This window comes from Pseudopodoces humilis, chromosome 3 (assembly GCF_049639895.1).
Source record: "Pseudopodoces humilis isolate 2021_Gansu_Grassland_sample_001 chromosome 3, ASM4963989v1, whole genome shotgun sequence".
In the NCBI taxonomy this organism is placed as follows: domain Eukaryota; kingdom Metazoa; phylum Chordata; class Aves; order Passeriformes; family Paridae; genus Pseudopodoces; species Pseudopodoces humilis.
In genome coordinates, this window is record NC_142202.1 from 83,224,554 (window position 1) to 83,252,165 (window position 27,612).

Here is a 27,612-nt window from a genome sequence, read left to right on the forward strand (position 1 = left end):
GAAATCAGTCACTGGTAAGATCCCAACATTACATGGATAACCTGTGACCTTATCTAGTTTCGGATGCTGAACAGAGCAGCTGTTGTGCTATAAATAACCTGAACTGTGTGCAATGCAAGGAAAAACAGCACAAGTAGAAGTAGAAGTAGAAGTAAAGGTTCCTGGCTGTGGTTTCATAGTTATTTTTTGTCATTAATCACTGGCAAGAAAAATACAACTTCATAAATATTAAACATCTGCTACTTAGTGCACTTCCTTGTGTGGGTATAATAAAGTGTCTTCATAACCAGAAAAGAAATATTCAAAAGCTGGGAATATCAGATTGCCAAAATATTACATAATTGCATTTCTTGTAAACAGTACTCCTGCTCCTGCATTTTCAAAACTTCTTTCATATAATTAAGGAGATTGTTGTCACGTTACTGAAATACTGAGATTTCTCTAAAGTAGTCAGGTGTAAAGTAGTTAGATGCCTCCAAAATTGGAGTTTATGAAGGTAATAGTTACCACTAACTGATTTTGAGAGAAACTGTGAATTTGTGGGAAGGCTACTTTTGAAAAAAAATCAGGAGAACAGTTTAGGACATGTACTGCCAAATGATCTTGAGTTGGGTTTCACTCTTAGCTGACAGTGATTACTTTGACTCCATTCAGCCCATCTTGAATACAACTGAATTTTTTCCCGATTTACTAGATGCCTTATATGAAACGAGTTTGATCAGTTCAGTCCCATTTCCCAGGTGACAAATGGCCTGTGGCAAAAATTCCCCGTTTAGTGGGTCCTGAGTTTTGTCAGCAGGCTCATGGGAGAGGCCAAAGACTGTGGGAATGGGGAGAGAGGGCTGTAGTAAATTGGCAGGGCAGGGCACAAGGAAGAAGCACGTCTGAACGCCCGGCTTGTGTAACAGTCTTTCCATTGACCAAGAATCCGGTTGCTAGGCTGCCGGACCCCTTTTACAAGCAGCAGAGTCATGCTATTGTTTCCTAAATGGTTTCAGTTTTATGCAGGAACCTCTTTACATCCTTTCTATATCTTTTAAATATTTTACTAGGCGCATAGTAAAGTGAGGTTTGGAACAGAGCCCCCTGCTCCGCTCAAGTTGGTGAGCAAAAGAAAGTCCTTTGATTTTATTCTGCCAAGAAGTGTTTCAGGGTAGCCCTGTGAGAAGTGGGCTCATGTCAGCCTTCCATCTGGGCAAGTAGTGTGCACTCATGAGAGAAGGGGAGCATTGTCTTGGATTTCCCAGGTAGTAACGCAGACCCCACATCTTCGGTAAGTGCACTCATGAGTGGGGAATAGAGGGGAGGGAAAGGAGAACAGGCAAAACTTTGTGGGACAGCAGTGCTCCACAGCCCCTCAGGACCTCCATACTTGGGTGTACTCAAGAACTGAGGTCATCAGCCTGTAGGTTTTGGCACCTCCAGTTAGCATAAAACAAGGCTTAGATATAGTTCTACTTTGCAGCTCCTCTATCAACAGGAGCAACTGAAGGAGTTAAATTAGGTCATCTTTAATCTCTCTTTATTGCTCCTACTGCTTAGAGAATCAGTTGCTTAGGATACTTTATTAATGGAAAAGTCTCTTTATTTTCAAGAACTCACAGTCTCAACAGTATAGATAGAAAGGTAGCTCGGAGTTTTCCATAGAACAATTGAAGTAATGAAGAACTAATAAAAGTAAATTTTCTAAATTCCATATTTTGACTTTAAAGAGCTTCTCTGACTAATTGCAGTCTTCTGGACTTTTGCAAATAAGTTTCATTGTATTACAAGCTGTTGCAATATGCGGTCTTCTCAAGCCTGGATGCTCTTTCTCATCACAGCACCAACAAAACAAAACAAAAACAGGACTTGAGAGATGATTTTCTTGTGCCAAACATCATGTCCCTTCTACCAAAACAGCTAAAAACTGTTCTCTGGGATTCATATGCAAGTTTACTTGCAGTTTGAAATATCTTCCTTGTGTTTGTCTCCTAGCTTACAATTTACGCAAAACAGCATTGTGCTTTGGGGCGAGGGTGGCACCAGCAGTAGATGTCCATCGGTAGAAACAGCTTGCCAGCAAAGTCCCCTCTTCTTAGCTAGGGCCCCCCTCTCTGAGCCTCTCATGCCTCTTCACAGGTATGAATTTTGAAGCAGCCCCAGTGTTCCACTGCAGGATTATTCTGACTTGTTTTCTGGAGACTTGTTTTCTGTCTGTTTCCTGCAGATCACTACACATTGGAAGAAGACATCTCTATCTGACCTCTCTTCTAGTTGTTTCAGGGGAAAATTGGTCATTTGGAGAAACATGAAATCATGAGATACAAAGGCATGCTGTTTCAGCTCCTTCCCTCTATATTATCCTGAGGAGCTTCAGAGAGACTAACTGGAATTCACAAACCCTGAGGCTGATGGAAGGTTAGGACATTGTCTGGATGTCTCTCTGACCTAGGTTAGCTGCCCTTCAGAATCTCCCTATGATGGAGCTTGTTTCTGACCAAATAAAAGCAAATTTGTCTCCAGTTTATTATTAGCATTAGGTTCCCTTTTTGGTTCAATGCTTCCTAGCAACCCGTGTGTCTGTTTGTCATTTGTTTTTCACAAACTGTTATCACAACTGAAACAAAGTACTTGGTGAATTAACCAATACCCTCGAAAAGATAACGATAGGAGAAATGGCTGAGCCCAGAAAAGGCAAAAGGCAGCTTATCACATTAACACCATCCAAATCCAGAGGGCCAGCAGAGTGTGGGATACCCAAGAAGGGGTACAGGAGAGGGCAGCTGAGTGTGCCTCTGGGGATGGTGCCAGCCAGCCTGATTCTGGGCTAGGTACCCTCCCCATGGGCTGCAGCAAGGGATGGTCAGTGCTGACTGTCCTACTGTGTTCCCTTGGAGATAGGTGTGTGTGTCACTGCTTCCCTTAAAAGATGAAGTAATTCATTGTCACTAAAGGGCACAAAATTATTCACACGACCACCTTTCAGCATTAGAACAGGAAGGAACCAACCTTTATTCTCTGACTCCAGTATTTATAGATTCTTGACAATGACCAGGGATTGGATAATTAAGTTACCACTTTCCCAATCACACTGCTCATGCAAAACATCCATTAAAAGACGTTTCTTAGAAGGAATGTGATAAACAACTTATGTTTATAGAATTTTCTAGGGAAAGTAACTAAAACTATGAAAACATTATCAGAAGGCTTTAGATTTCAAGGTGACAATTCATGGGTTTTTTTCTTCAAAGCTCTCAACTGAACTTGGTCACCTATTTTTCTTCTTGGGGTGTCAGCTCCTCCAGTCAGCACCATCCACTCCCCTGGCTTGGCTCCCTCTGGCTTGACTCCCTCTGCCTTTTGGGGGACCCAAACATGCAGCATCCAGAAGCCTTTCTTAGCAGAGACACTTTTAGCTGTTTCAGGGACTCTTATTCCTGCTCCCTTGTGCTAAAGTTGCCCCGTTGAATTGTAAGTGATGACAGACTAATGAGGGCTGAAGCAAAGTCAGGCAGTGCACAACCGACCAGGGGCCGGGGCACTTGCTGGGCAGAGCAGCTGCCTCCACCATCTATTTTTGTATCAAATAACCATTGCAGGGACTGGAGTCCAGCTTTTTGCTCTGCCTATTCACAGTGTTAAATCCCCAATCCCAAGCTGTCTCTGTCTGCCTTGTCAGTGTTTAATTATGCCATCCAGGACCCAACAGCTACAACATGAGAATGAACTCATCCTCCTCCCCTCCCAAATAGCTTAAGGTCTGAGGTGTTCCCTGAGGAATGGGCTGTGTGGGGCCTGAAGCTTTGTGTGCCCAGAATCAAAACAAAAAATCGTTTCAACGTGATTGGCTGTGTCCCTTGGTGCAGCGGGTAGAAGGGAGCTGCTCCCTCATCCCCATCCCTCCGTGTTGGTGCTCCCTTTGCACGGAGCTCTCCCTGAGCATGCCTGTGGCACAGGGACCCTGCTGGGAGGCACACAGAGGGACACCAAATTAGTTCTTTGTGACAGGACAAAGGTACGGCCTCAAAACTGCCTCTTCCTGAAAGGGCTTAAGACAATGCATCAGGAAATCTAGATATTTAGAAATCCCTCCATACTCCCATGCTATCCTACTGGACTTTTTAAAGGACTTTTCTTCAATATAGAAACATTGTCCTCATGGTGACGAAGACACTAAGACATCAGTTATTTCTACAGGGCTAGAGAAAAGTAATACATTCACAAACCTGTCTAGAACTTGCCAAAAATAACATTTTTCCTGTACTGAGTGACACAGTCTCAGGATGTAATGTAGTGAGGTGTACATGCTCTTTGCCTTTCTTTGGGACTAGCCCACATGATTCACTTAGTTGCAATATCCATTAGTGATGAACCTTTCCCACTATCATTTTGAAATAATGTGAATACCATTCCAATCTGCTTTTTGTATCTTGCAGACAAGTGCAAAGACTTTACTTAAGGTTACAAAATGTTATAGAGTGCAATTGGGCTAGTTCTTAATTAGATGACATGATCTTTGCCTGAAGTTCATTATTTATTTTAATGTTACACTGTTTTAAATTAAAAAAAAATAAAAAATTAAAAGGTCTTTGCCATTTCCCAAAATTATTTTCTTGCTCATTTTAAAATCAAGTGGTTTTGCTGAGCTGTGATGCCTCTATGGTTCTGGGTAAAGATTTGAGATTTACTACAGGGATGGATGAATTGAATGCTGTTATGAACAGCATGGGAAAGCATGAAGAGTTGGTCAGATCATAAATTTTAAAACAGCCATTGCTTACATAGCAGCAGGCTTTGTAAAGGATTTTTTCCTAAAATGTCTGAACGCTTCCTTAGTGCTTAATTTACTTCCCAAGCTCACATGATTGTCAGAAAGACAGGCATGAAAAAAATGCCCATACTCTTCTGCTCCCCCATCCATTTGCACTTGTGGGAAAGATGTTCTCTAAGGAAATCCAGGAGCTCCCCTTTGCCCACCAAAAACCTGTAGGTTTTACAGTCCCTCCCTGGACTATGGCCTCATAAACATGCCTTGAAAGACAAGCAGGTGCCCTGCCCCCATTTTACAGATGGCTTAACAGGTGTTGGCAAGTGTCATTGGAAACAGAGCCGCGGCTTAAGTGTTTGTCCACATCATAGCCCTAAAATGCTCCTTATTCATAGCCAGGTGGCCTTGCAGAGCCATCCCATCATGCCCAGATGTTTGCTCATGCTGCCTGAAACTGGGGGCTTCCACCTGAGGCAGGGAGCTCCAGGCTGCCCTCAGCCTCAGGTGCACCCCTGCTCCCAGCCCCAGCTCCAGCAGCACAGCCATCCTCCACTGCCAGGAGGATTTGCTCCGACTTTCCATGTCTCATTAGCTGGGGCCTGCAAAATGTCTACGGTTTTGTATAAAGATAAAAAAAAAAATAGAAAAATTTCTTTTAAAAGTTACTTGAAAAGAATATTTAGTCACAGATTCAGTTAGGGAGTGACTAGGAAGTAGCTGTTTGAGAAATATTAGTTCAGCTCTCTTGTGCTGCTTGTTCTACACATTTCCTTATCCCTTCAGGAAACAGCATGGGCAACAACTAAAATCCAGTATATGAAGAATAATGATGTTCCCTGGCTATAGTTGCAACTCAGAGAAAAATTCATACCATTCAAATGTAATGTCCTACAGGAACAGAATAATTCATCCTTTAAAGTACAATATTTGTGTAGAAACAGATCACATTTAATCTGTTATCTCCCAAAATCTTTATATTTGCATTGACAGCCTGTCATTTTTCTAATTTATTTTATTTTTGTGTATGCAGTCTGTACGTATGAAATGCCCTTACTCTCCCCATGTTCCCTGTTAATAGGTTGACTCATGATAGTGATTTGAAATATTACAGGCAAGGGAGGATGTGATCCACATGCTGAAGACAGAGAAAACCAAACCTGAAGTTTTAGAAGCTCATTACGGGTCTGCAACTCCAGAGAATGTGCTTCGAGTGCTACACAGGGATGCCATTCTTGCCCAAGAAAAGTCTATAGGGGAAGATGTCTACGAGAAACCAATTTCAGAGGTAACAACTTCTTGACTGACAACATTGTGTCTGTGCAGGGGGAAGCCTAACTGGAAGTAAGGCTCCATATATTTTGGATGTTTGCAAAACATCCACGTGTATAAACACAGAGTTTATACACTGAAAACAAAATCTTGTTCCCTTATATGTAGAATTTGTAAGTGAAGTCACTGGATTTGAACACAAACCATAAAGAAGTTGTGTACTTCCTAGGGCTGGTGCTGTTAAGCAAGACCCAAATCTTTGAGTGTTAAATTTCTGGTTTTTAAATTCCTTTCAATTATAGGCTTCGACCTCTACTGCTCACAGCACTGCTAACTACTCTTTGATTTTCTTGGCATACTAGAACACTGTCATGAGGGTAGTTAAGAAAAGAAGACTTTTGGAGATTGACTTTGACCATATTTATGGGATCATAAATCCGTATTAATTTTACATCACTTAAACTCTAGGACTGCAAAGTCAGTTCAACCCCTAAAGAAGACTCACAGGACTCCTTGCTTCAAAATTTAAGCAATAAATGAACGTCAGGTAGACCTGAGAATGTCTGAGGCCAGCAGGAATGCAAAATTAAACAGCCTTTGCTCCTGTTCACAGTTCCATAACAGTCGAGGGGAAGGAGCATGCAACAACATTCAATATAACATACTGTAGTGCCTGTCCAAATCTTCATAGTTCATCCAATTAGAACATTTCATTTTTTCACCAGGACTTGTGTCTACCATGGGATATCTTGGTACTGTGTGTCCTCATTGAAGCATCTCCTGGAATTTCTGTGATGATAGTAAATAAGCAAATGAACCCTTAGTATGTGGGAGCATACATAAAACATTCTCAAACAAGATTAAAAGAGCTTAGCAAGGCTTTCATCATGTGCATATTCACAAGGCTTATGTTGAAATAAAATAGAAAAAATAAGTGCAAAAGATGAACTCTGAAAAGCTGAAGCCAACCTGGTTCTTTTATAAAATGCAATGATTTTTTCACTTTGACTTCTATGGTCAGCTTTTGGAGAGCAAATTGCCATGGTTCTCCTGCTCTCTTATTTCCCTGTTTGCTGAGATACTCTGTGAAACAAGAGCAGCCCAGGGCAGCTGGGGTTGAGGAGGATGAGATTCTTATAGGGTGAGGACGGGATGGGCAGAGCAGGCTCTGCCAGCCACTGTGCCAGGGATAGGCAACCAGAAAAGTACCAAGGCAGGAGAAGGCTGGAGTTGGTCATCTGCACCAAAGGAGCAACATGAATAGCTGTGGTGGATTTGGAGTGCCCTGGCAACTTTTTAGACACACCTCCCTGGTTTTAATGTTTGTTTGAATAATAAACAGGATATTAAATTAATATGCCAAAAAAAAATGCAGAAAACCAAAAGGGTAAAGGGTTGTGAATAAAGAGAATTTCTGTCAAAAAACAGGCTGAGGAGAAACTCCTAAGGCTTATAATTAATTGTACTTGGTAATGTAAAACTGAATCTGGACAGAATCTAAATAATTTGTCTCTTTTATCTCAGCAGACTTAGAGGCGTGTTAAAGATGCATAACTCAAATTTCAGCCTTCAGATTACGTTTTATGCCCCACGTGCAAGTATCTAGTCCCCATACAGGGGTGTGAATTCAGGCTCCCAGGCTCTGAGTTCTGAGCTACAGCTTTTTCCCTGTGAAATGAAGAAAGTGTGCACAGCACCTCACCACAGGGGAAATATGGCACTGCAACAATATTATTTGTTACCCTAAAGCCAAGTGAAGTTCTGTCTTTTGTGTATCTGAAAACTATGCATACATTTATTGCTAATATGTCATCCAAATAAATCAATACTTTCATGGAGCAGTTATTCTTATTTCTAGTCACTGCTTTATGTACAACCCAAGACGTAAAATTATGGGAGTTGCACTTACCAAGCACAACACTGTTGGTTAATAAATCAGATGAAGTAAAGCATGGCGACCTTTAAAACAGTCTGTTCTCCTTTCCTGCAATCCAGCTGGACAGACTTGAAGAAAAGCAGAAAGAGACATATCGGCGTATGCTGGAACAGCTCCTGCTGGCAGAAAAGTGCCATCGTCGCACCGTTTATGAGCTAGAAAATGAGAAGCATAAACATACAGATTACATGAACAAGAGCGATGACTTTACCAACCTCTTGGAACAGGAGCGGGAGAGGTGAGTAAAAGACTACCCCAGTGCCCCAGTGCTTGTGCCTTCAGCAGTGGCATGGCCCGGTATTTTCTGTGTTTAAATGACACTAAACTTGTGTGTAAAACATCTGTAAATGTTGGTCCACTCATGTCATTTGTGAGTACGTTACTGTGCGAGTCTGGAGATGGAGGGATACCACTGAATGTTCCTCTAGTGTGAGCTTGAATTAAGAAACAAATTTGTTTTGAATTAGTCATGCCCATTTTGGGTTCACCTCCAGGTAGCTTTTGATCAGATGTTATTTATGTTGGCTAAGTTTGGGACTGGCTTGCTTAGCTAAGCGCAAAGTTTTGTGAAGGACAGAGCGCTGTTGTCACAGCAGGAGGGCAGGGTAAGCAAAACCACAACACACATTAGGATACTGCCGTGCCCTTTGCATTTAGGCTTGCAAAGTCACAAACCATTTGCATTCTTTTTCATGTTTTGAAGATGCATGCCTCAGGCAAGTTATCTGTTCCCCTGGACGAAAATATTATCATGCATTACAAAATGTGTCCAGCCTGTGGTGGACTATCGGCAGTGTTCATTTCACAGTCTCATACACCCCACATTTCTTTTTTTCTTAGTGTTTATCCTGCTTGTTGGACGAGTAAACTGTGTCTCTAAGAAGAGAAAGATCACCTACCTTAGCTTATGACTGAGCACTCAGAAACAGCCGCAGTTTTTCAATATGAAATTTTTGTCCTTATACCAAACTGCTTGAAATCAATCCATGTTGTGTTTCTTTTTATTAAAAAAAAAATAAAAAAGCCTCTAAGAAAAATACTTAAGACAAGTTCAAAGACGAAATGCTTTTGAGGAAACCACAGGATTGTGGCAGACATTTGCAAAAAGCCAGGAGTGAAACTGCTTAGTGTATTTCCTGAACTCAGTTCAGTGCCAACTTTGAGTAGGTGGCACACGAGCTACAGTGACCATATTTCCTAATTTAATAGGTTTTGGCTTTGTTCTGTCTTTACTTTCCTGGGTTGATTGGCAAACTTTAAAGAACAAAAATGCTTCTGCATCTTAGAAAATTGACTCTCACAGTAGAAAATTAAAAATGTAAAAATAAATATGTTCTAAGAAATTAAAGATGTATTTTCAAGTAAGGAGCAACTTCACATCTGATTCTCATAGAAGACATTTTGTCTCTCTGCTGAATATCCATGTATGTGTGGACACGCAGCCACTAAAATGCTACAAAAGTGGTATTAAAATACCATTTACATTTTTGCATTTTAATATTCACATTTATTTGACAATTGTTGCTTTCTTATTATTCCCTCTCAATTTGTGAAGACCACTAAATAGTCTACTATTATGACCTGGGTTGAAATGACTTCCTTTAATGAAGTGATTAAAGAGCTTTTTGTCTTACCACTGCTAAGATATCGTGTCCCATATCTGTGGGCATTTTCTCTTACCCTTCCTGCTCTCTCAAACTTCAGGGTTTCTACATGCTACAATTTTCAGAGAAACAGCAATAAGGAAAGGAAAGTTTGAATTTCTCTTGAAAGCAGATCTTTAAGAGCAATTAAATCCACTGGCTTTAGTCACCAGCACCTCTGTACTGGTGGCTGCAGGGGAATAATTGCAGTGCTGAAGCCCTTCGGATTTATGTTAACACCAGAAATCTGGTGTTTGCTATTTAATCCACTTTGTTTGTCTATGACACTAATTTGTTCCAAGATAGTAGTGACCAAGCAGAGAGAACATGACATGTAGCTAAACATAGAAAACCAAGATGCACATACCTCCCTCTTCAGGTTCCTCCTCTCAGATCACTTACAGAGCAGGTTAGCAAAATCAGGATGGGCTGGAAACCACTTACTAAGCTTAAAGTCTTAAATGATCTCAATTTCTTACCTTTGTTTAATGAGTGCACATGAAACTGAGGCTGCACCCACATCTTTGTGGGCATTAAAAACTAGCAGTAGTATTGTTTGAGGGCCATTCACAAAGAAAGAGAGGGTGATAGGATGACTTCTTAGAAAAGCCCCAACGTGGCAATAGATTTTGTCAAAAATAAAGAGTTTGAAGTGAAAAAATTAAGTTGCAAGAGACTAAAGCATAGAAGAAACTCATACTCAACTGCATATTGGGACAGAGAACTGACCTGCCCAAAGGCATTTTTTAAGGTCCTGCATAGGCATTCTTGTTTTATAAGTACCACTATACATATAATTCATTTTACTGTGGTACGTTGAGGGTTATTTTATTAAGAGCTGAACAGACTTGTAGTCTCCATGAAAACGAAAAGGGACACAGAGTTGAACTCTGCCCGTCAGCCACTCTGCTGCACTTGCAGTTATAATGTTAATGAGACAGGGTGAGCCAGAGGAAGAACAGTGCTGCAGGATGGCCATCCCACAGCAGTCTGCTACAATGAGAGAAGCAATCATTTCTATACTGGATCTAAGTAATTTCAGTAATTTCTTTCCTCACAGTATTTTATCAATCTTTCCTAACCATTGTTGTCTATATCAGCTTTCACAGGCCACATCTGCTATTGCTGTCTTGTGAAAATTTGAACAAAGCAAAAAGGGAATTAATTCTTTAAGAAACAAATATCCCTCGGTTCTAATGTATGTCTAACACTCTCTTAATGTATTTACTTTGGAATATTTTTTACATGCACTTTCATACATTATCTCTAATCCATCTACAACAACATGATAGAAAAGCAAACAGTTCCTATGAATGGCTAATTATTAGGTCAGCCTCATAAGGGAAGGAAGTAACAGGAAAACATGATTTCTCAAAAATAATGATGAATGTACAAAGGTACAAAAGTACAAGAAAGAAAATTGTGCACTGGGATATTCAAAATGTAGACAGCTGGGGGTGTGGGGGTAAATGGAGAAAGCTGAAGGGCCTCGCTGTTGGTGTTGGCTCTGCAAGACCAAGTGTAACTGACCTGAAGAAAGATTGTGGAAAAGGTTGGCATGTTACAGAAAAAGAATAGTGATGACCATTTGCCAGGTGGAGATGAAAGAAATATGGTAGTTTTAGTGGAAGGTGCTTCTACAGTTTTGGTGGCTGAAGTGTTTTGCAAATTTCCTTATAGTATTCTATAATAGTATCTAATTATGTTTGAAAGTTATGGATAGTATTTTCTATTTTTCAGTGCAATCAAATTTCCCTTTCCAACACTTGCATACCTCAGCTGCTGTTCCTCTAACATCAAGTCGTCCTTGGGTATCTCCAATTCTGGGACACACAGAAGCAGACATCCTCCTGGAGCCTCCCGAGGAGGCTGAGGAATATGGAGAAGAGCTGAAGGCCCCCAGGCCCCCTCAAAGACTGGGATGATAGATGGTGCTGTAAGGAGTCTCTGGTCTGAGAGGTGGAGAATGAAGGGTCTGGTCAGAACTGCATTGATGCTGTGGCTTGCAGTGGGCGCTTGGAGAGCAGCAGACCAGGCATCAGCAGCCTCAGGGGTAAAATTAGTTTTCCCAGCACAGGCACCCTCATAAACTTCAGCTGTGCTTTTGGGAGGGAGCTGGTGGCGTGACTTTGGGCTGAGCTGGGCACAGCTAAACCAGCTATTGGTACTTCATGACCCCAAAAATTCTTGTGTAAAGCAGGCTTAACATGAAATGGTATTTGGCTGTTCTCTGTGCTGCCTAGTCCCAGCCCTCTTGCCTTCCCTTTTAGGGAGCTTGGGGCAGGGTTGGGGGGAAATCTTTAGTTTATCAAATATATACTTTTTCATTTGATCAGAGGGGCTTTTTTTTTCTGGTGGAAATTACAAAGGGTGGAGACCTTTGTAATGTCAGAGTTTCTTTGACATTTTGATTGACCTAGGAGATGAGATATAAAATGCTGACATTTTTACAGGTGCTAATCTCTGAAAAATTTTTCTTGTGCCCTTCTTTTAATCCTGTTGGTTGACAGCACGTTTTGCTCCTATTAAAAGCACTGGAAAGCTCCCATTAATTTCAATGGTTCAGAAAGAGGTTTGAGGTGAGGACCACTGAGCCAGTCCTGCTATCCAGGATGGATTGAAGAAATAGCCTGAAAGCCTACAAAAATGGGAGGAGGAGGGAACTTCTTTTAAATGGATGAGATATGGGTTGCTAAACAGAGGGTGTGATGTGGCAGAAAGGCTTTGTTGGAGCTCTGTTATGGGGGATCCGTGTGACTGCTTTGTGAGTAATTTGATCATTTCCAGCACGATCCCTAAGACTGCTGAGACTCTGTCACCCCACCACACAGTGATCAGGAAGCACACACCCCATATCTCAGTGTTGTCTGTGCTAAAGGATGTTTTATTGTAAGACTTCACTGAAGTGATGAGGATTTAATATTGGTTCTTCCTTTCCTCAGTGCTTCAAATTATTCTTTACAACCACGGCAAGTGTTCTTGGTGCGCTGAAGCATTTCACATTTTCCTCAAAGGCAAGGCTGAGGATTCAGTCTGTACTTCCTAAGCATTGCTCTGCTAAATCTGGTTTTAGTTAAACCCTCTTTTTGAAGTACTTGGCCATAATTAGATCTGCCTAGAGGAGACAGCAAGACTGTGACCCCGGCTCTTTCCTCCACAAAGTTCCCTTTCAGCCTTCACGTAAAATTGTCTCCTCTTTGCCTCCCCCATCGAAGCACCCCCAGCAAGGAATGCACTGGCAAGTCCCTCGGAGGTCTGTGATAATACATTCCTCTCTACTTCAGTCATGCTGGCATCGAGATGCTCTTGGCTGCTCTGCTGGTGATGTAATTCTGGGCCCACATCACCTGCAAAGGAAACTGATCTGTGAGCAATAAAGCACACAGCCCTCCTGAAACAAAAATGGGAGTGTTGATGTTAACAAGTTTTCAAACTCCCCTTCCCCCCCGTTTTTGCATTTCTGCTTTTATTACCAAAGCTTCCCTTCTCCCCTTTCCCACGAGACGGCAGCACCAAGCTTTTCATTGGGAAGTGCTTGCCTTTTTGTTTCCCTGTATTTATTTCATGGATCCAAGCAAGTGTAAAGGCTGGAGTGTGATATAGTTTAGAGGTTTTGTGTGTGTTGCCTTTCCAGTTTGTGTTTTCCCTCAATTTTTATGAAGGCTGTAAAATAAAGGAGCTGGCAGGAAGACAGCAGGGCAGAGTATCCATCAGTCAATTACTTGTTTAAAGAACAATCAAGCCAAAAATATGAAGTGTTCAAGTGTTCAGGACTAATAAATTTCTGTGATTTACCACCATAAAGCCAAACTCTGTGGTTAGAATAGGCCCATACAGAAATATTGGGGTGAGGTATAAGATCCAAACATGTAACACAGATTTTGGCCTGTAACTGTAATCTGTTGGTGATTCCTCTAAAGTCTGGAAATTAAGCTACTTTACAGAAATATTTTTGCTGCTTTCCCCCCCCCCCCGCCCCCAGGAGTTTTTAGCCTTATTTTTACTCTGACTTTTTTTTTCTCATATGGTGACATTGCTTCTGTGTCCTGGTTTCCAAATTGTGACCAAAAAAAGGGAAAAGCCATCCCAATGGTGGTTCACCACTGCCTATATCAGTTACCTATCTTACCACACATTACCAGCCTTACTAAAGCATTGAGTCACTCTGTCTACTTTTCAGTAAGTGCATCTCTAAACTTTTAATATTATAATGTAGAAGACAAGGGCAGCAGTGCATTTTTGTTCTTTTCAGGCTGACATGCAATCAGTATGGTTTGGAAAAGCTGGCTATTTTCTGTCAATGTAATATATTCACAGGGTCACAGAAATTCTGGGGTAGTCTATTAAAACAAATTAATTAAAAAACCTGGCAATGACAAATACAATTTCTGTACAGTTAAGTAAATATGAAGGTCATCCATTTTGCAGGTCCTGTTTTAGAGCTCTAGCTGACTGCAAGGCAGCAATGACTCAAAGTTTATGTTTTAACTAATGAATCTGGTCCCAACTTCCAAGAAAATGGTTCCAAAGGTAATTTGAAAACGAGACTACAAACAGTTACATCTGACTGTGAAGAAACAATATGAAAGTATTGCAAGTCTTACACAATGTGAGCTGGGAGTAATCCAAATCCATCTCTTTACACTTGGATAGCCCTCAAAACTGTCCAGTCTTTCAGTCACTTCTGGGATTATATAAAATGGCATCATGTGTTGTTTCAGCTACTTTTCCAAATTTTTTTCTAAGTAGGCATTAGCTTCACAGCCCTTGAGAGAGAATTATTATACAAAGCTATATGTACTTCATTATTCCTAGCAAGTTTACTTGCTAAAATCATCAATTCAAATGCTCCCAGGGTCAGACAGGGGGAAAAAATTACTTCATTCAAAATCTACTCACGAACTCAAACTCTGTCCAGGGTGCAATAGGTAACAATTTTAACATTTAAGAGGCTTTTGGCATGTTTCAGAGTTATTATACTACTGAAATAAATATCAGTTCACAGCTCTACTGAGGCCATCTTTTTAAGTTGTCATTTTTTTAGGCAAAGAAAACAAGAATTGAATCAGGGTCATGTAGGGAAAATTGCTTCCTCATTCAGAAAGATTAGAAACAGGTTTCAGTTGAAATGCCAGGTTTCAGTGAATTCATAAAAAATTTAAATAAATACCACTTATTTACAAGTATAAATATATGACAATAGGCACTCAAGCTTGAACGTGTTGGATATTTGCTTTATGTTTAAATGAAAGTTTACCTGTGCAGAGATTCACAGTCTAATTAGCGAAGTGTATGACCTACTGCCCTAATGCCCTACTAGTGTCCAAGACCTGTTCTGTATGGTCTGATAACTTCCACAAGTTGTATGAAGAACCTCAAGGCATCATCTGACTAGGGAGGTTATTCTGAATCAGTGAGCCTGTATGGAAGCTTTCCTAACCCTAAACAGATGTAATGTTTTTTCCATCTTCTTTCCCCAAAAGGGTGCCAAGTTGTGCACCTCTTCTCATTCCTGCAGTATCTCCAGCATCATTGGAGATCAGAAATAATGAGTTTTATATTATGTCATTTCAGTTTTCATTTCTTTTTAAGGCTTGCATGTGAAGAAATCTAAAGGCAGAAATAAAAAATTCAGGGGTGCAAATATTCAGACAAAGCGTTTTTGTGAAATTTGCCAAGGCCTGTGCAAACGTGAGGGCAGAGAAATAAAAAATGTATAATTCATCAGATATTTGTAACATACCTAAGTATGTGCCTGATTATAATATTGTGTTGCCATAGTTAGTATTTCCAGTAACTTGTTTTTAAAAACTCATTAAGACATACCATTTTGGGTGTAAGACTATTATTAATGTCAACAAAGAAAATCTGGTGACCTAATTCACAAGACCAGCTAGTCCAAAAAACATCAAATAACCCTGTGATTATGCCACTCACCTGGACCATGATAGACTTTTAATCCTGTCAATTTGTTGGGACCTGAATCCACCTCTCAGGGGAGGCCCTCCTGGTCACATCACTGGTTCCTTGGTGTGTCTGTTCCCATTCTTCCTGGGAAAAATTGCTCTATTTTACAAGTCACTTACATAATTTTGGGTTCTTTACACCAAAGAGATGAAAATCTTCTTGTAGGTCAGTGTCTGAGTATTCAAATTTCATTTGAAATTGACTTCAGACAGAGGAATTTGCTGGTCTAGGCAGATCACTTGATCTACTGAAAAAAGGAGGATTTTTCACTTGTTGGTTTGGTGAATTGGGCCAAGATACAGTCCTTTCTATCCTCTTCTTTTCTTAAAATGACAAAAATGGAAATTAAATTAGTGATCTGAAACAAATGTTTCACTGAAATCCACACGAAACGCTTTTTTCACTTGAATGAGAGAAAAAAAATAAGCTTTTCTTAATATATTTTTTAAATTTTTGGTTTAGCTCTTAAACTGAAAAATCAGTTACACAGCTTTGTTATGCAATTTCTTATGTTAGGGAATGATTAATAGTAATGTAGCTGAATATGTAATGCTCTAATGAGGAAAGATGAAATGAGCAGAAAATGAGGCTAAATTATAGCAGAATGACAGCAATGCTTTTCTGATGATAGCAATTATGTCATAGCTGGAAAAGTATCTCTTGGTGACAAGTACATATATCATAGAATGAAAGTTCCTGTACATTTAAGAAGTTCATTTTCAGAGGAACCAGAAAAGGACAGATGTATTCTCTTTCATCATTTAAATGTCAGGCTTTTCCTAGATGACTTAACTTGTTTGAAAATAGCTTTCAACATTTTTTCATTTCGACAATTACTGCCGGGGATACAACCATGGTTTCCAGAAGTGTCCATCCCAGTGAAAGGCAGGCAGGAGGGCAGTGTGGAGGACAGCTGGTGTGACGTGGGCATGGCTAATCCTGCAATGGAGGAGAGTCTGTCCTGGTTTCACTGCCTCATGTCCTCACCTGACAGAACAAGTGCTGTCAGTCCAACTTGCTTTCAGTGGCAAGCGCACCATTAGCACACCCAAACTTTCTACATCCATCTTCTTCATGTCTTAGGAAATAATTATTCCTGATGCTGGATTTTATGAGCACAAAGCTGGCATTGTTGCAATTCCTTTGAAGTCAGTAGAGCTCCTCTTGATTAATGGGATTAATAGAATCAGAGTAGGAATTCTGAAATGTGTGTATGCTTGTACCTGTAGAAGTCTATACATGCACATATAAATGTATTACGTACAGCAGCTTCTTGGGTGGAATTACAGCTTCTGCATGGGAGTCAAAATTAACTTGTCAGCAGTACATATTTCCTGTAAAATAATATTTTTATATAACTTATATATGCATTTTGGTTCATCATAGTAATCGTAATAACAATAGTAATAACAGTAACAATAATAACAATAAGCAATAATAATAACAGCAATAATAATAGCAATAGTTTTAATGACAATCATTTTCTACATAATTTCCACAGCCAAATTATGCCTTTGTGTTTTGAATTATTTTTGGTCAGTACTGCCTATTGATTCTGCCAAGGAGTTTTTGCTTCCTTGTGCATGAGGCACCATTTGTACTTATGTCACTAGAAGATTTTAAAAAATAAGAGTGATTTGGAAGTGAGGATGCTCAGTGGACATCAACGGCCAATGACTGAATACCTGATTAGAGAACAACAGGGCCAGATTGTATAAACCCTGCAGTTATTCAGAGGGTAATACAGACATGAAGAAAGAAATTTGAAGACAAAGGCAAGCTCAGCACCTTCTAATTCCCACTTACTGTATGAGACTGGCTCAGTTTCTCCTTGCTTGCTCTCCATCTTGGAACCTGAGTTTTCCCGGGCCTTTTTTTTTGCTTTTCATATACGCAACAGGCAACAGTCAGGACACGATTTTGGAAAGGGGTAGTGCAAACTAGAATTATTTCAGATGGAGGAGAGAAATAAAACCACACATGCAGTTTTTGAGACAAGGGATGCACAGGGGCTGGTGCAAGGAAATGTTTCTTTGAATAGAAGCACTGACATCTCCTGTTCTTGTGCAATGGCTGTGGTCAGCCTGTCCTCCTCTCTCCTTCAGAACAAAGCTCTTGCTTTTAAAGACATGTATTTCATAAGGCTCAAATAACTTCAGGTGAGGAATGATGTTCAGTTCAGGCAAGGTGCTGGGACTACCAAGGATGTGGCAAATCTGGGCAACCAAAATATGGATTTGCTAAAAAATCAGATGCCTGTGAACATTCATATTTATATGTGTACTGGTTTGGGTGGGTTTTTTTTATTATTGTTGTTTTTTGTTTGTTTTCTTTACATTTTCCTTGATTGAAGTTCTTCATTGATTGCAATCCAAATATTTATGGGGGTTTTTATTGGATTCTGCTCTAAGCAACTAGAATAAAAGGTTAAATAGCAGGCTCAAACCTTGGGTGAGTCAAGGCCCTATGTGTTGGCTGGGGATAGCTCTGGGGACAGACTCTTCTCTAACTACCTCTTAATAGACACAAATTTACTGCAATCAGCAAACCTTAGAATTGAGCCAGATAGATAGCTGTAGTAAATAGCTATGTGGTAATCAAAAAGCTTTGTTAAGGTGTAGGGGAGTGTATTTTTCACAGTTGTGATGGATTGGGTTTTTTTGGAGGGGCTGGGGTTTTTGTTTATTTGTTTTGTTTTGTTTTGTTTTGTTTTGTTTTTTTGTGAGGGGAGAGGTGCCCATTTATGCTGCACCTCCAGAACACAGGCAAAAAGCACTAGCAAATGTGGGGCTGTGGGATGGATGTGGTGGGCAAGTGTGTGCTCCCACACAGTGGGAAGTGTGTTCAGGGCAAGAGCTGAGGGTCCTGGCATGGAAAATAATGGAAATATCTTCACAACCTTTCAGACTGAGAGTTGGGATATGGCATATTAGGATGTGGTGTGACAGCCAGGATTACTCAATGCTGATGTTGTTAAAATCTGTCAGTCCCTCTCTAGATCATAAAAGTAGCTGCTGACTGCTCTTTTACAGCATTTGAAATTTTTTTCTGAGTATTCATTATATGCTAAATCATTGATAATATGACACTCACAGGAAGTAATTTAAAAATCAAGAAAGAATATTTGTAAGACTATTTATTCTTCTCTGCTTTTATAGGTGTGTATTGTATTATTCTTATGCCATTGTGACCAAGGTGGCTGAATATGATATAAACATGTGCACACAAAGGCTGTATTTCTAAAAATGTCTGAGACCCTGCACTGACAGAGATGAGTTTTTATATTGACTCCACTTGAACAGTTACTTGCTCTCAAGCTGCATTGCTGTTGTACAGCTGTGAGCTTCTCCATGCTTGACTGCCCAGTGTGTGCAATAATATTAATGATGCTATTTCCCAAATCCAGATTTTAAACTTTGTCACTCTTTTCTTTTGGTACACTTTCCAATGTTTGTGACCCTCTTGTGGTGACTCCAGACACACCATCACTTTTATGGTTTGATGCTAAAATGAAGCAGGAATTCTTTGGATTCTGTTTTCTCTCATTTTTCCTGCCCACTAGTTCTACTAGTTTTACTCAGTCTAGCAAATACTATATTTCAGTGGTGTATCAGATGGGGAGCAGCGAGGTAGACATCCTTTAGTTTTAGGTGTAGGACTCATGTGCCCTTCACTTACAGTCAGTCACTGTGTTACCTTGCTTGAAGGAAGGGTCAGTGAGAAGAAGCACAAAAGAAAAGGAAGTCCAGGAAAGGTCAGCAGGAGTGAGAGCAATGGGGCAAGAACTGAACTGATGGTCCTGGATTGTAAAGAATGAGGAATAGCAAAGAGATGGGTTTAGGCCAACAGAACAAAAGCAACAGAAAGGAGAAAATCAGTCAGGATTAATTTCACATCCTAGACCCAGCTGGAGCAAAAGAGGCCAAGACACTCCCAAAAGACTAATTCTCTCTGGGTAAACTGAGAATAGGCATGGTGCTCCCTGCTTTTAAAGCCTCAAGTTCACTCTTCCACCTAATTTTTCCCCATGAACACCTAGCACCTCCAAAGCGAGTAATTTAGAAAAACAAGGGTGGAGCCCAGAGCAGACAGACTGCAATGGAGAGGTTCTGTGATAGAGCACAGGTAGGTGAAGCAGCCAGCACTAACAACAATGCTTCACAGAGGGCAGCAAATGGCATCCTGCCAAGTGCACCTGTCCAAGCTCCTGGACACCTTTTCCCTTGGCTCCCAAGACTCTCTTGTTGAAGGGCCACAACAGGCTTCTATGAGACTCCTGGTGCTTATTGTCCAAATATGACCAAGTCATACTATGAAACAATAACCGTGACACAGACAGGTCCTGCTTCAGCTGTAATCACTTCTACTTAAAAGAATCCCAGCAGTATTGGAGATGCTGAGCTTTCCAGCTATCAAAAGGATACACACAAGTGTTAAGAAAGCAGAAAACCGAAAGGAAGGGGGTAGAGTGCAACAGGAAAAAAAAAAACAAACGGCCAGGAATGCTTTTGTTAAACTTTTGAATCATGCTTCCACAAAAGGCAGCAGATGCCAATGTAGGGTGATTTTCATGCTGCAGTAAAGAGAAAAATAATTTAAAACCACGGCAGCATGACTTATTTAGAAAGATCTGAGGAGCAATAAAAAAGCCTGTGTGCAAACGCGTGTGTGCGCACAGTTTCTTTAACAGCTGCATGGAACAACCTGTTTTAAATAAGAACAAAGGTGAAAAAAGCCATCTGTCAGCACAGCTCACCAAATGAAGTTTTTTAATGTGCATGACGTATGCTATATAAAGTGTACTGCCTGAGATACAACAGCACAGTCCAAATTGAAGTCTTTTTCCTCAGGCCTTTCCTACAAAGTCATGTTTCAAGAATTTACTGCATTTATCTTCATTATTTGTTTCTCTCTCTCCAAAAGGCACAGTGGATCACCTTGCTCACTGTATCTTCAGCAGCAAATTAAAATCAGCCTCTTCCCTCCCTAAATATTCAAAATTTTCTTGTTCTATCAAGATTCATTTTTACTGAATTAATTTTTATCTGTTGCACTCAGTGGAGACAACTGTAAGCAGAAAGTGCAGGTCAGGTCTGACTTACCAAATGAGTTTGACTTAACCAAGAAAAGGGAAGAAAAGAAAAACAAAATAATGATGGAAGGTTTTCACTGTTTTGAAGCTTTTATGAACAAAAAATAAAAAAGTCTGGCAAGCACACAGTGTACCTTTTCATGTATGTAAGTAAACACAAATTTAGGAAAAGCTTTGCTTGCACAAACAGAAATATTTGGGCTTTTTATAACATGTTTGAGAACTTGGAGACCGAGTTGCAAGCTCTCTGCCTTCACTATAAATTTAAGATGTGTTTCTGCACTGAAGGTAAAGAGGCAACCAAGTGCAGGGCAGTCTGCTGAGAAGGTTACAAGGCTCTGAATTTTATAATCAGGCAATAATTTGTTACAAGTCTCTAAGATCCACAAGAGGAATGTATTGCTGTGCATAGTTAGGAAATTTTTAAAGAAAGCAGCTTATCAAAGAAACGTGTAGTCTATTAGCACATCATTAAATTTTTAAACCAATTCCATCTTTTGCTTCCCAGTTACTCTCCTCTGTAGTAGGCAATTGTACCAGATGCAAAGTATCATTTCTGACTTTCAGAGGTAAGTTGAAATTTGATTCCTATCTATTCCCTCTGCTGCTTTTATTTCTTGTTTTTCTTATTTGGTCTCAAAATGTTGCAAGTGCTGCTTTATTCAGGAATGCATTTCTTGAACTGCTTCATCCCAACGAAAGTGTGAACAAAAAATTCATGAGCAAGTTAAATTTTCCCAGCCTTTGAAGTGATTTAAAGTTGAAGGTACTCTTGAGAAATAACAACATATGGAGTACCTTTATATTTTTATATAGACACATAATGTGATTTCTAAGCAGTAAAAGAAAAGCTGTAACTATTAAAGGCCTGTTTGACCTTAGCTGTAACATCCTCTGATATCCCCTACAGGTCTGGTACTGGTGCAGTGATGGGAACGCAGAGCAGTTGAGATGGTGATGGGAGAATACTTTAATTGTGAAATCTCATGGTGGTATAGACTTATCTCAACTAGTGCAGGGGTGTAAGCTCACCACTACCACACTGCACTTTCTCTAAGATCCTCTTGACATCCCTGAACTTTCTGCTCAGAGTTGAGACCATGAAAACACAGATGAAGGAAAATGTGTTGCTTGCAGCTCCAGCCTGGACCAAGCATGGCAACATAGAAAAAAGAACAGCCAGAGCAGATACGAGAGGGTACCTAGAAGGGTTGTGGGTTTGGGATTTAGAAATGGAGTGCAGAGGTGAGGAGAACCTGGGACTCAGCAGCGAGTGCAGTGAGACTGGGACAAGCTGTGCAATGAGCTCAGAGCCCAGAGCCAGCTGGGATGGGGTGTGTGACCAGATATCCTCCTGCCGAGTCAGCAGCACCGGTGGAACAGAGCCTTGCTCCTGGCTGCTGATCACAGCCAAACCCATCAGTCAGCAGATAGTTTTGAAACTTGCTTGCAAAGTGCTCTATGCCTTTCTAGTATCAAACTGCCTTGAGGCTGACACCCTGCTATTGCTATAAATTATTTTGTTAACTTAGAGTGCAGATTTTATGCAGGCCATACAAAGAATCTAAACTCTTCTGACGATCTCTTAAAGTGCCCGTATAATGCCACATCATTAAATTTCAATGGTTAATATCTTAGTGTTTTCCATTGTGTATGCAATTTCCTCTTTCTAAAGAATATTTAGCCCTACCCAACAATTGTTGGGATTGCAAAGGACACAGTAAGTAGAGTAAGCAGAACACTGCTCTGCTCAATGCATGTGACCATTTGTAATTGCACAATGAAACACATTTTATAGAGAAACCTTTCCTCTGACACTGGAAAAACAGAAACACACCAAGATGCATCAGCTTTGCACACAGGAAGCAACAATCTCTCTGTAGGACCCCAGCTTCATCTTTTGCTAAGTATTTAGTAAATGTGGTAAAAGAATATGAAATGGGAGACAATGATTATGACTAGTATAGATTTCCCTGGGAAATATGACTCTACTGTTGTGTTGCTGTGACAGGTTTCCTACAGGGTGTCATGTTAAGTCATGTTAAGATAATTTACATGGATTGTGAATGTAAATAATTCTTAGAGTTTTTCACTCTAAGAATGGTTCTCATTTTGGGGGAGCATATTGGATCCGGGCTCAGATGTGCAGGAGTCTGGAGCATCCATTCCTGGGCACAGGCAAAATCACAGGGATTGGTGATCTGCATACATCACCCACCCTGCAGCACTCCAAAATCCACATCTAATGTACCCCAGAGCAGGTGTCCCAAGCAAAATCTTGGTCCCTTTGTGCTTATATCTCCCACCCAGAAATTAATAGTTCTCTTCTCAGTAGAGTCTGAAGAAGGTGAGGTAAATAATGTCTTGAATAAAAAGCATAAAATCAGCCTCTAAGCACCTGCTTTTCAAATGAGCTCTGTCCAGCCTGTGTGCTGAGTGAGGGTCCTAAGGAAAAATAAAGAATATGAAATTAGACAGTTTCTCAAAAATATAAAATCACATCGGTCCATTTTATTGGATAATAATATTTGAAATTATATGCTTTCAGTGTTTTTGGCTATTGAAAGCTTCCTAAGAAAAGTGGAAGGTGAACAGGAAGGGGAAGAGGAAAGCAAAGGCAAAAGAGAAAGGGAAGACTTTTTCCTAGTTCCCCTCACAAAGTCTGAAAAAGTGACTGTGAGCAATCCAGGGAATCATTAGGGAAACAGAAGGAATCCCAAATTCTTTTATGCTGTTTTGGGAACAAAAGGGCTGGTTTAGGACTTCTTTAAAGCAGGGAGCTAGCAGAATGGTGCTTTTCAGACCTCACCAGACTTGGTTAGGCTTGCTACTATGCATGGATTTTCAAAAACAAACACGTCCGTATACTAAATCCCCAGGGGATTTTCTTCATGTATTCATGCCTTTATCAGCCGATCTTAAGATCAGCCAGCGCGTACCAACAGTAGTACTGCCACTTCAAACACCGGGAAGACAAGAGGAAAGCAACGGGAACTTTTGTTGAGCCAGCGGAATGAATCGGCAGCTGGGACTGGGAAGCAGCGCTTCGTGCATCCCAGTCCAGTTAAGCAAAAGCAACTCCCGGCGGCTCTCTGCGATCAAATCATTATTTCTTAATCGTTCACCTATGAGCTGTACCTGTGAAGAGGCCGGCGGGGCTGTCCCTAGCAGACCCTGGGGGCGCGGCGGCAGAGGGCAGCGCTGGCAGCGGGAGCCTCGGCGGGGCTGCCCCGGCCCGGCCCCAGCCTCAGCCCCAGCCCCAGCCCCGGTCCGGCCTCAGCCCCGGCCCCAGCCTCAGCCCCAGCCCCGGCTCGGCTCGGCTCCAGCCCCAGCCCCAGTCCCAGTCCCAGCCCCGGTCCGGCCCCAGCCCCGCCCGCCCGGGCGAGCGCAGAGCGCGGGGCGCAGCCTCACCTGGCAGCGGCGCGAAGCCAGGCCCCGCCAGTGCCCCCCTCCCTGGCTGATTTGGTTGCTTAGAAAAAAAAGAATAAGTAAAAAATAGGTCTAGCTATAAGGTAAGAGAATTTTTTCTTTAACTGTATTTTTAATTTGAGCGCCGCTAATTGCTGCGTACATGCGCAATCCGCTGGCTCAGTGAGCGCAGCGGGCAGTGGCGTAGGCGCGGGCGGGACGGAGCGAGGCTGGAGCGGAGTGTGCGGGGAGCGGACGCGCCGGGATGCTCGGCAGCGCCGGCTCCAGGCGGGCTGGACCCAGCAGGACAGCGCTGAGGAGCCGGGCCGGCTGGAGCCTTGGAAGGTGCATCTGGTGGGCTGTGCCGTGCGGCTTCCCCTCCCGAGCCGCGCACCGAGGGGTCAGGGAAGGATAACCGCAGCCCGGAGACAGGTTTGGCAATTCCCATCTCTCAGCTGAACGCTGCTTCGCCTTCGCTCGCAGATACTGTGTGCCTGCTTTCTGTGCATCCCCTTTCACCTCTCCTAACCTCCGGAATTAATGCGGGTGATACTGTTTTGTAGCCTGAAAGGATGTCGGTCAGGTTTTGTTCTTAAAGGTCTTTGGGGTTTTTCTTACAAGAATAGCGTGCTGGAAAGGTGGGGGCACACTGAATCCAGTAAGTGTTCTTATTCCAAAATACTACCTTTAGTCGCTGTGCGGTTGGAGTAAGACACTTTCAACGCAAATTAACTATTTCAGCAAACTGGATTTAATTTTTTACGAAAGCAGTGTTAGAAACAGAAGATAAACTGTTTTAGATTACAAGCAATGTATCCTCCTAAGGAAGAAAACATTTCCGATACTTTCAGTATATTTTGGAAACTATCATGTGGTTTAGAAGTAGTAAGAATATTAATTTGCTTGTTACATAGTTTGATATAATCATTTTCTAAAAGTTAATTCAGCAATGAAGAACATGCATTTTTTTACACTTTGAGTTTGCATATTAGGTAGTAACAAAAAAATGTCTTCACGTTTACTAGAATCAATGACTTTTTAACAAGCTTGTATTTGTTTTCAGAGTTGACCCTCTGATAAACTGAACAAGAAGTTGAAAAGTTCTGTAGTAAGGTCATTCAAACATTTTTCTCATTCCTTACCTTTAAAATGTATTGTATAGAAAGCAGAAAGTAACACAGATGTGCTTTATCATTTTTCTTGCCATGAGCTCTGATCTCATTTATATATTTCTTCTCCCAGCTGAGATGGATATATGGGAAGTAGTGAAGCTGATGATTCAAAAGTGTGACCTAATTGCCTAATTTAAGTTTCAGGCCCAAATGTTTTGTTTCCTAGAGAGCTTGACCATCTTTTGGATCTCTTTGACTTCAGCTGAAGTTGTAAGTACTCAAAACTAGCAAAATTCAGCCTTTTGGGTATCTCAGCCTGGCCCCAAACACAGAAGCACTGGGAAAGAATCCTGACATGTGGAGGATTTCCCAGTGGCTGTAGAAATAATCTTCAAAATCAGCTGTTGTACATTAAACAGGGGGGAAAAAAGTGAACTCCTTTATTGAGTTAAACCACCTCTTGCTGGTTTTCATTGTCCTGGGATTACAAACTCTCACATCACTTAATGGGCAGCAGCTTTCTAGCTACCACTAGGAAGTTGTCCAGTTTCTCTAACTCTGCATGTACGGTAGAAAACTTTGGGTTTGAAGTGGAAAGATGAGTTTGCAAAGACATTTGCTTTCCCAGTGGAAATTCCCTTGGGATTGCTCTGCAAGTGGCACAAAAATGCTGTTGGCCCCTCAGGAGGAAGCAGCCTTCATCAGCCCTCAGTCAGCTATTCCTAAGAGTGACCAAGTCCTCATTTATGTATTTGCCGTAACCCCCACTTACTGGCCATCCATGAAATGGGATAGAAGTCATTACACCGCATAGCAACAGACTTTTTGGAATGTAAATGGCAAAATAAAGTACTACAGGATATGGTAAGTCACATGGTTTTGTGCTAGAGCAGCAATGAGAAACTCTGTGGGTCTGCAGACTGTTTAATAATAAGGTCCTCTAGAGACCTTATCTGCTTGCCTCCTTTCCATCCTCTTTCTTCTAACTGCTGTTCCTCCTGCTACCAGTTTTGATAGTAGGAGAAACAGCTCTCCACTTCTCCAGATTGCCCTCCACATTAGCCCCTCCTGTGAATGCTTAATTAAACACTGGGAGACACCTTGGGAAGCTTGGCTTTATTTGTTTGCAAAGCAGGCCAACACAGCTGAAACATGGTGCTGAAATGTTGATATGTATGCAGACCATGGGAGCAGCTTATGGCCTTTCAGGGCATCCTCTAGCTTGCTCTGCTTTCCCAGGATTTCCTTGTGTAGGTGAAAGCTCTTTTCTATAATAGAGTTGGAAAAGGTTGTATGGGTACCTGCGATGTGTTCTCATCTTGATGGGTGTACAAGCAGAAGGGGAGAAACACACACTGCTATATTTTTCAATAAATGTTTGCTTTTGCATGCTCTGTTTTAAACACTTGGAAGTGAATGTTTTTCTAAAGGGAGCCATGAGGAAAGAAATGAAGCCACATCTCTGGAGAGATAGAGTTGTAACTATCAGCATCCCATTGCACTTCTGTTGATCAATTCACAGCTTGGAGGAGGGAAGGGGAAGCAGAAAGACTGTGCAGTGAAACACTTCAGCACCAAACCTAAAGGAAGGAGAGAGGGAGAACCTGGTTATTGCCCATCCACTCCTACATTCCTCCTTGCTGGCTACTTCCAGCACACCATTCATGAAAGTGTTTAAAACTAATTCCATGGCTGCTCTTCCTCCAGTCTGCTGTCTGCCTTCTCTGCAACTGAGACTGGTTGTTGAAAGTCTTCAGGCTCCTGCCTCCCCCGCATGGTTGCCAACAGAGCTTTCCTGCTGCCTCAACGCTGCCTGGTGTGGCTGTGAACACCTAAGGCTGGCAGGGATCCAGGAGAGGCAGCTCCCTGTGCAGCAGGGACCATGTCATGCACCAGTACCTTCTGTACTCCAGCATCCTCCACCATGTCAGTCAGGCATCTTTCTTTACAGAACAAAATCAGAGCAGCATCCTCCTGGGGTGTTTGTTTTTAACTGAGGCAGTTATCATTTTGCACACAGTCATCATACCTAAGGCTTTGTTGCTTATTTATACAGTAGTGCAAGGGGAAATGTGCCTGTCTTGAGTGCTGGACCTGTTGCTCACATACTGTGGGGAGGACAAATAGTAAGGAGAGGGAGAGACCACCAGGACCCCCATGGCAGCAAAAGACCATGTATTCAGGGACTTACTCGGGCTGCGTGCTTTGACATGGTACATGTGGTGACCCATGGGGAAAAGAGGTGCCACACAGACTGCAGCAGTGCTGTCCACAGAGGGGCAGGCAGTGTGGTCCCTCTCTCAGCAGGGAACTGGATCATGTCTGCATCCTTCCCTGCTGGGGTATAGATGTCAAACCCCTGAGACTCTCACTGATGAATGCAGGTTATCCAGTGGTATCCAGACATTTCTCCCCATTTCTAGAAATAACACAAA

General features: G+C 41.5%; 1 protein-coding gene across 7 annotated transcripts in view; it reads left to right on the top strand.

Moving 5' to 3' along the window:
• FILIP1 (filamin A interacting protein 1) overlaps positions 1–27,612 on the top strand; it is a 102,383-nt gene that overhangs the window by 53,885 nt on the left and 20,886 nt on the right. For 4 of the 7 annotated variants that reach the window (XR_001332318.2, XM_005518149.3, XM_014263486.2 and 1 more), the window contains 2 exons: positions 5,862–6,035; positions 8,015–8,193. Coding sequence is in view for 3 of the 7 variants with exons in the window: in XM_005518149.3 (XP_005518206.1) it covers positions 5,862–6,035; positions 8,015–8,193 (353 nt within the window). In the remaining 4 variants the exon portion in view is untranslated. Of the gene's footprint in view, positions 1–5,861; positions 6,036–8,014; positions 8,194–11,504; positions 11,652–24,149; positions 24,170–24,315; positions 24,498–27,612 lie in introns of those variants that run through there. The other 3 variants (XM_014263487.2, XM_088052462.1, XM_088052461.1) reach the window with 3 other exon arrangements.